General features: G+C 45.3%; 1 protein-coding gene across 1 annotated transcript in view; it reads right to left on the reverse strand.

The window, feature by feature from the left end:
- The window catches only part of SCD5 (stearoyl-CoA desaturase 5), a 152,614-nt gene that overhangs the window by 60,749 nt on the left and 82,304 nt on the right, over positions 1-9,561 (reverse strand). The window contains exon 2 of the mRNA XM_019652158.1: positions 4,092-4,222. Coding sequence (XP_019507703.1) covers positions 4,092-4,222 — 131 coding nt within the window. The remainder of the gene's footprint in view (positions 1-4,091; positions 4,223-9,561) is intronic.

The raw sequence follows: 9,561 nt of genomic DNA on the forward strand, positions 1-9,561 counted from the left end.
GCCTCCACTTCCCCTTTCTCTCAGGCCTTCCATCCAGAACTTCCTGGCTCACTGAAGAGGTGAGCCATTATTCACATGAAGAAATTGTTTTTGATGGTCCAGATCTTGTTTGCAACATCTAGCAAAATACCTGCTGATCTTCAAACAAAGATAACCATGGCATGACTTGTCCATTTTGGACAAAGGCATGACCGTTCCGATGGAAGACAGCAGAAGAGAACTCTTGAAACTATATTTAAAAACCTAGGGGGGGGAGGGGGGCCAGCTGAGTGGCGCGATCGTTAAGAACTGGCTTGGGACACCAGAGGGCCCCAGTTCAGATCCCACATATGAGGGCCAGTGACACTGCCCTCTACAGCTAAGATGTGGAACAACAGCTCAACCTGGAGCTGGGCTGCCCTGAGTCGCAGGCAATGGCGGAGGCTGCAGCCCCTGCTGCAGTGGGTTGCCATGGGCTACCGTGTGTAGCCAGCAGCCTCTGTGAGCGGCCCTCCAGAAGCCGGCGACCAATCTGCCTCACACGGGAAGAGCACGATGATGGTGCCAACTTGGGCCAGTGAAGCAACGTCCTCCACAACCAGACTGAAGAACAAAATGACAGCAACTTGTCTGTTCCCATCCCCCCAATTCCCCAATAAAAAATCTTTAAAAAAAAAAACCTAGGCGAACATTAAAGGGAAACTAAATCAATGACACTGCATTAAGTCAGGGCTGTCGGTACCTTAGACTGGCAGATCATAGCACAGTTTTCACTTTCTTTCCCAGGTGGTTCTCTTCGGAGCTTTAAGTGGTTTGGATCGACTGCATTCGCTCCTTCTGACACAGTTATGCATTGTAGGGAAGCCGGCCCTATGCTGATCTTACACATACCTCTCACCTAGGCCTAAGTGACCTTGTTATAAAACCCCAGACCCACGCAGCACTGACATTTCCAGTGGGAACTTGTGGGAATTCTAATATCCCACAAATGGAAGGCTCCATAAAGCAAGGATTGAGACTGTGTTTGCTAATCACTAAACCCACTGTGCTTACTTAGCTCAGTGCCTACCTCATAGTAGGTGCTCAATAAGTATTTGTTGGATGAATGAAAAAAAAAATCACCACAAATGCTGGCCTGGAAGAAGGGGGCACAGTTCAAAGTGAATGATTTCTAAAAATACTTTTGAAAACTATTAATTCATTTAACAATCACTGAGTGCTTTCTACATAATAGGCACTAAAATGCACAAATGAATGAGATGGCGCGCCAATTCTCATAAAGAAGAGGGAAGGGGCCGGCCGAGCGGCGCAATGGTTAAGAACTGGCTTGGGACGCCAGAGGGCCCTGGTTCGGATCTCACATATGAGGGCCAGTGACACTGCCCTCTACAGCTAAGATGCTGAACAACAGCTCAACCTGGAGCTGGGCTGCCGTGAGTCGCCAGTGACGGCGTAGGCTGCAGCCCCTGTGGCAGTGGGTTGCCATGGGCTACTGTGTGTAGCCAGCAGCCAGCATGAGCAGCCAGCAGCCGCAGTGAGCGGCCGTCCAGAAGCCGGCGACTGATCTGCCTCGCCCAGGAAGAGCGCGATGATGGTGCCAACTTGGACCAGTGAAGCAACGTCCTCCAAAACTAGACTGAAGAATAAAACGACAACAACTTGTCTGTTCCCCTTCCCCCAATTCCCCAGCGCTGTTCCCCTCCCCCAATTCCCCAATAAAATCTTTTTTAAAAAAAGAAGCGGGAGGATGGTATTCACTGAGTGCTACTATAAACTTAGCACTTTTTATTCATTACTTCATCTTCCCAACAACTCTGTGAGTTAAGTATCACTACCTGCCCTCCTTTGCAGATAAAGAAACAGTGACTTGCACAAAGGCCCATGTCTAGCAAATGGCAAAGCCAAGAATTTATTCCAGGCCCTGGGTCTACAATGTACTTTCTCCCCAAAATAAATTTAAAAATCACAGTGTTCTGTTAGTGATGTTTTGTCAAGGAAACAGGTCCTCAAAAACTGAGTTATAAACAAGCAGTTTCACTGGAAAAAGAGGTTTAGCCTCTCAATTCCAAGTTATTTACATTAGAAAAAAATTCCAATAATAGAGGTGCTTTAAAACTACATGAGTGTGTAAGTGGCAGCTAGAAATAATAAACTGCTTGAACAAAACAAATGGAAATTACTGAGTTAAGTCCTAAATAGCATCTAAGACCTAAGTCAATGAGTTTCTAAATTATCATTATCAAAACTGGTTGTTATGATAAACAAAGCACAACATTGAACAAAGATGGTTGAAGTCAAAATAAAGTGCAGCAGAATTCACTTTGCCAGGGGTGAACAAACCATGAAATCAAGAAGCTGCCCACTACTCCTCTGTGCACAATAGCTTTTGCCCTAGGTGCTGGCACTAATTCCCGACAGTGCTTGAATCATAACCAGTAGGTATTCAGGATATGAACTGTGTTCCCGAAGTGATCTATTGTGTGAGATCCTATTTGCTTTATGAATGTTTAGACTGTAGGAGGGAAGTCTGAAATAGGGATTTGAATTTTTTTTTTAAGATTTTATTGGGGAATTGAGGGAGGGGAACAGCATTGGGGAATCAGAGAAGGGGCATAGACAAGTTGCTGTCCTTTTGTTTTTCAGTCTAGTTGTGGAGGACGTCGCTTCACTGTCCCATGTTGGTATTGTGATCATTGTGCTCTTCCTGGCTGAGGCAGATGGGTCAAAAGCCATGGGACGGCCGCTCACGGCAGCTCATGAAAGCTCATGCCCGCTGTCCGCCAGCTCCACTGCAGCCTATGCTGTCGCCGGCAACTCACGGCAGCCCAGCTCCAGATCAAGTTGTTGTTCACCATCTTAGCTGTAGAGGGCACAGCATCACTGGCCCATGTGGGATCTGAACCAGCAGCCCTGCTGCTCAGAGCTCATGCTCCCAAGCCAACTCTTAACCAATGAGCCAGTTGGCTGGCCTGGGATTTGAATTCTTAAGACACAAAAGCAACTTAGAGAAATGCTTGGGTCAGGCTCTCTTGCAGGGATAGAAGACCCATTGCAGAGGTGGCCACATGACTTGCACGTCTGAAGGTCACAGAGAGGCTCTTGGGTCACTTGTTTCCCTGGACCCTAAAGCAGTTTTGGGAATTGCCATTTCTTCCCAAGGGATGAAAACACACAGGGCCTGGAGTCATCTGCACTCATATATGGGCAGAAACTTTGAAAACAAGTTGGTCGCACTTACCCTGCCTGGATCAGATGAGGAATTGGGAAAATAGAGACCCACGATCAAACCAAAATTCTGGCAGCTCAGAAAGCAGCCAAAGTGTCGGGAAATGATCTAGGGCTGGCACAGTCCTAAAGGGTATCCTATAGGCCCAATCCTAGTGCAGTGATGATTCTGCCTCACATTTTTATAGCTCTTTGCAATTTTCAATGATTTCATAACAACTCTGGAGTAAAATTACATTCACATTTTTAAAGATGAAGAAACTGGAGATGAGTAAGTGATTCACAGCTATCAACCATCAGAGTAAGACTCAAATCGTGTCTTCTGACTCCATAGCGAATAGACTTTCCACCACAAACTTAAAGGGTGACGTTAGGAATATGTTTTGTAGGAGCAATGGTTTTGTAACAGACCTGCATTTGCCTGCCCTAGATGTTCCCTTTTTTAGTCATATAATTGGAGTAAGTTCTTTAACGTCATTCAGCCTCACTTTCCTCATCTGTAAAATGGGGACACACATAACATATAGCACATGGGGTTACGGTGAGGATCAAATGCAATATGCATATAGCGTGCTCAGCACAGAACTTGGCTGTCATTACAGCCAGAAGAATGTTGAGGGTTTCAGGACACGTTGAGGGCATGTACTCTGGAGGGAGGAATTTCCTTTCCTCCTCTGTAGGTCAGCATGTCTTGAGCCACAAAGTCCCGAGGTGACATTTTACATCATGGAAAGCTACGAGGAGATAAAACTTGGGACAGGCAGGGAGTGCTTGGGGCCTGAGCACTGAGACTAGAATGGCTGTAGAGGAATGTCCACTCCACAGGGAGCATGTCTGTGCCTCCACCCACAGTGTCACCTAAGGCAGAGAAGACCATCCATCCCCACCTGGAAAGCCATGGAGTTGGCAGCAGCCAGAAATATCCTCAGAGGCAGCTTGGCTTTGTAGGACCTGTGGCTCCACAAGCGATGGGCACCGGCGGTCACACCCAGAGCCGTCAGGAGGAAGCAGAAGTAGGCTGCAAGACAGAAGCAGGGAGAATGTCAGCAGATGTCCCTGAGCTTTTAAACATCCCCCATGCTTGTTTGCTCTCCTGAATAGGGACCCATGTGAAATGGTGTCAGGGGAAGAATCTGCAATGTGAAGAATCAGTAACTTGGGAAAATACAGGCTGTTTATTAACTTGTAGCTTTCCAGTACCAGGCAGAAGTGGAGAGAATTTTCCTCAAGAAACTTTTGACCATTGAACATCATTTTTTTCTATATCAAACAAATCTTTTATTTGCTAGTGTTTCTTGCCAGTCTTGATGCAAAGTCACAACCGTATTAGTGTGCATTCATAATTTGGACTTACACGTCCACTCTCGGTGGAGCTGAGGTTGGCCTCTATGCTGCCTCTTAATTGACACCTATAGCACGCCCACCTAGCTCAGTTGGTAGAGCATGAGACTCTTAATTGACACCTATGTCAGGATGAACTATGTGAAGAGCAGATTTCTAAGTGGCAGTTATCATGGCTCCATAGACCTTGGTTGAAAGGAAATCAGGCCAGACTTAAAAGCAATGAAGTCTGGCTCGGGGCCAATAAATCAGACATCAGGGACAGCTATGATGTGTCTTCTAGAGATCTTCACTTACACCATCATTATGACCTGGGCTGTCAAAGATGCCCAATGAGGAATTTTTTTCTTTTTTTTAAAGAAATTTTATTGGGGAACAGTGTGTTTTTCTAGGACCCATCAGCTCCAAGTCAAGTGTTTGTCTTCAATCTAGTTGTGGAGGGCACAATTCCTTGGCCCATGTGGGAATTGAACCGGCAACCTTGGTGTTATGAGCATGTGCTCTAACCACCTGAGCTAACTGGCTGCCCCGATGAGGAATTTTTCAAAAGCCAACGTACAGTGGATCTTATTATCTGCCACATATTTAAATATATTATTTCTACCCCTCACAACATGTGTTACTGTCTCATTTCACAAATGAGGAACTCGATCTCTGAGAGCTGAATCCTGTGCACTTAAGCCCAAGTCGGCCTGGTTCTAAACTCTCTGCCGGAGGCCTCATGCCACCCCCAGGTGGCAGCGGTTGTTTATTCTGTGTATGGAGACTTGGGAGAGGTTATAAGTGCATGGTGGAAAGGGGACACACAGGGAACAAAATAAAATCACTATTCCAGAGATTATTACAACTACCATAGTGGTTTAAAAGCAAAGTGCCCACATAATGCTACATATCTTACTTGGATTATCTTATTACAACACATCAAACAATCCCTTTAGGTTTGTATTATTATTAGCCCCATTTTACAAATGAGAAAACAGAGGCTTAAAGCAGTAAACTATTTCCCAGCGTCATAAAGCTGGGAGGTGTCTTTGCTAAGAGTCAAACCCAAGTCTGTCTGAACCAAGAACCGAGTTCCCGCCCTCTACATGCCCCTTTGCTTCTGGGAGACATCAGGTAAATTTTATCTACACTTATCTACACCCCACTGTCATCCTTAATAGTGTATCCAATCTATATGTAAAAGTGAGTGGCTTCTTTAATTGGGGGTAGAGCCCTAAACCAGGCTATCAGTAGGTAGGATCAGGCAGATCACCCTACATAATTCCTTCTAGCACTTAGCACAGGCAGAGCCTCCATAAAGAACGGCCAAAGAACAAGTGATCAGCTGTGAGTACATCCCTGAGCAATTGTGAATGGTCCCAGACTGGGGTGAGTTCTTAGTACTTCCTGTAGTACTTCCTTGGGAGAATTACTAGGGTAACTTCAGTGACAATATACATATTTAAAGGAAGCATAATATTACATCTTCCAAGAACCAAGTCTGACGGATCTTGAGCTCAATCCAAGATCTCATGGATCTAAAAACAAGACTCACCCTTGGCACTAAGATTAATGAGTCTGAATACATGTGATTTTCATGAACTTGACAAATCATTCCTTACTTGAAAGGTTAAAAACAAAACAAAATCTCTCCATAAATCACAGAAAGTGGCAGTAAATAAAAAGCTCTGGCCTCTTTCGTTAATGTAATTTAACTCTGGTCATGAGTCCATGAAATGGACAGTTATTTCCCATGTCATCCCTGGCCTTCACGTGTCTACAATAATTTTTCCCAACTGTCAGGTAGTTAGGGAACAAGTGAACTCTATATCAGAAAAATTCAGTGTGACTCTATTTTGCCAAGGGCTAAGACACTGGACCTTGTGTGCAATGCAACAAATTCTAAGACTCCATGAAAAACACTCACCAATCCACAGTTCCCAAGCAGGGCCTTAACACAGACTATGGCACTGTCTTGTCCTTTCTGGGATCTCGAATACTTCGGGGGTCACTTACATGGTTGATCTGTCCATGCCTGAGGGGAAGGGGCGCTGACAATGGGCTCGAGTCAGAGCCTGTACTGGGCAGTAGTTTTTCGTGGCTTTTCCTCTGGCAACAGGAATGTGGCCATGTGGGCCCAGGCCTGGCCTAACATAGTATCCTTGGGAATATAAAGGCACTGGGAATAAAGGCATGGCCCAACCCTTCTCTCCCTTCTGGCTGAAAGACTAAAGGTCACATACCAAGGCATGATTGCAATAGTAAAGAGTGGGGGCCGAGAAAGGGAGACACAAAGATCATAGAGATGTCAACTAGAGCTTGAGAGAGAGCTGCCTGCACTGAGCCGCTGGTTGCAGGCTCTATAGTTCTTCTTTGATCCTGTGAGCCTCCCAGTATTTTTCCTAGTTATGGGAAACAACAAATTCCCTTTTCTTGCTTAAACTAGTTTGCATGGGATTTCTGATACTGAAATTCTGCAGAACCTCTAGGAAAGAAAGCAACCTTCTCATCATCGCCCAAATGAGGATAAACTGCAAAAACCCTGGGCAGGATATGAGTTTTATGGAAACAGAACTCAGTTTTCTTATTTTGATAAGGCTAATTTAAGAGATTCTTAACCTCTCTTCTATCAACTTTGTGGAGATTAATATCCAAACTAGTTTTTGATGGATGCTGGCTGGCTGGCTCCGAGGTAGTCAAGTATTCAGACACAGAAGTGATAACTTTGAAAAAAAAAAAAGGGGGAGTAATTAGCAGTGTTAATTACTCACACAGAAAGGAGCTACATCAATAGAAACCATGATTCACAATATTGCAGAACAGTAAACAAGTCGATGGTCCCCAACTAACAATGGTTCAACTTATGATTTTTAGACTTTATGATAGTGCAAAAGCAACATGTATTCAGTAGAAACAGTACTTCAAATTTTGAATTTTGATTTTTTCCCAGGCTAGAGATCTGCGGTAAGACGGTCTCTCAGGACGCAGCTCCCAGTCAGTCGCGGGATTACGAGGGTAAACAATCAATACAGTGTACTGTGTTGCCAGCGGTTTTTGGATATTTTTTTGGTGTGTGTGTTTTTTGTGTTTCATCATGTCTACAAAATGCCCATCTGTGTCTCCTGCTTCTGGTGATTAGAAGAGGAAGGCAATTACCCTTGAGAAGAAACTGTAGGCTAATGTAAGTGCTCCCAACAGGTTTAAGGTAGGCTAGACTAAGATATGATGTTTGTGGTAGGTTAGGCATATTAAATACATTTTTTTTTTTTTTTAGCTGAGCCATCCTGCTACCTGTTGGCAGTTCAGCGGCTGCTCAGCTCGGGCTGGACTTGAACCTCTGTTGCTCAGAGCTCAAACTCTTGAGCGAGCTCTTAACCAACTGAGCCACTCGGCCAGCCCTATTAAATACATTTTTAACTTATGATATTTTCTTTTCTTTCTTTTTTTTTTTTAAGATTTTATTGGGGAATTGGGGAAGGGAACATTGTTTTTTTTCCGGACCCATCAGCTCCAAGTCAAGTTGTTGTCCTTGAATCTTAGTTGTGGAGGGTGCAGCTCAGCTCCAAGTCCAGTCGCTGCTTTCGATCTATAAGTTGTGGAGGGTGGGGGGAGGGGGTGCAGACCACCATCCCATGCGGGAATCAAACCAGCAACCTTGTTGTTAAGAGCGTGCGCTCTAACCAGCTGAGCCATTCGGCCACCCATTGGTAGCTCGCAGCTGCTCAGCTCAAGGTGTCGAGTTCAATCTTAGTTGCGGGGGAAGGGGAAGGGACAGCCCACCATCACATATGGAGTCAAACCGGCAACCTTGTCATTAAGAGCATGTGCTCTCACCAGCTGAGCCATCCGGCCACCCAGTGGCAGTTCTCAGTGGCAGCTCAGCTCGGGCACAGCTCACTGGCCCATGTAGGAATTGAACCGGTGATCCTGTTGCTCAGAGCTCGCACTCTAACCCACTGAGCCACCCGGCTAGCCCAACTTATGATATTTTCCACTTACGATGGATTTATCAGGAAGTAACCCCATTGTTAAGCCTATGAGCATCTGTATATTCGTCTGAAGGCAAACAACAGTCACCAAGTCTGGTTAGCTCAAGCCAAACAGAAATGTATTATAAAACTATTGAGTGCCCTACAGCACTCACAGGAGGGTTGCAGAACAGTTTTGGTGCACAGCCTCCAAGAGGGCCCCAACACTCCCTGCCTCTTGGTACACATGGCCTTGTATAGTCTCCTCCCCTTGAATAATTTGCTTCTAACCAAAAGAATATAGCAATATCGAGGGCATGTCATTTCCATGTTTAGATTAGAAAAGATTATGACTTCTGTTTTGCTAGTCGATTCTCAAGTTGGCTTTGATGAAGTGGGCTGCACGTTGGGAAGGCCCACGGGGCAAGGAACTGAGGGTGGCCTCCAGACAACAGTCAGGAAGGAAATGGGGTCCTCAGTCCAACCATCCTCAAGAAACCGGGTCCTGCCTGCAGCAGCATCAGTGAGTAGGAAGGCAGGTCCTTTCCTGGTTGAGCCGTCAGGTAAGAGCACAGCCCTGGTCAACACATTGCTGCCTCGTGAGAGATCCTGAAGCAACTTGTCCTAAACATGAGCACCAGGCCAGTCAAGGCTTCATGAGACAGTTCACTGAGGTCCTACTGTGGACCAGGCACTGAGCTCAGAACCAGGTTCACAAGGGGACCACACAAACATGGCCCTTTCCCTCCATGTTAGAAAAGAGGAGTTTTCAAATAGGAGTTTGAAAAGAAGATTTCTTACTATATAATTATAAAGTATGGTAAGTGCTGTAGAGGAAATGAACAGAATAATATAAGAGAGATTAAATGGGGGAATAATTTAGTTCACAGGACCAGAGAAGACTTTGTAGAGGAAGTGAGAATTAAGCTAACCCCTAAAGGATGAGGAGGAGGCAAGATTCCAGCAAAGGACCAACAGATGCAAAGCCCTGGGCTGGAGAAGAGGATCTGATAAAAAGCATGTGTCTGACCACCTCACACCCACTAAGACAGCTACTATAACAAAG

This window comes from Hipposideros armiger, unplaced genomic scaffold (genome assembly GCF_001890085.2).
Source record: "Hipposideros armiger isolate ML-2016 unplaced genomic scaffold, ASM189008v1 scaffold_175, whole genome shotgun sequence".
Classification (NCBI taxonomy): domain Eukaryota; kingdom Metazoa; phylum Chordata; class Mammalia; order Chiroptera; family Hipposideridae; genus Hipposideros; species Hipposideros armiger.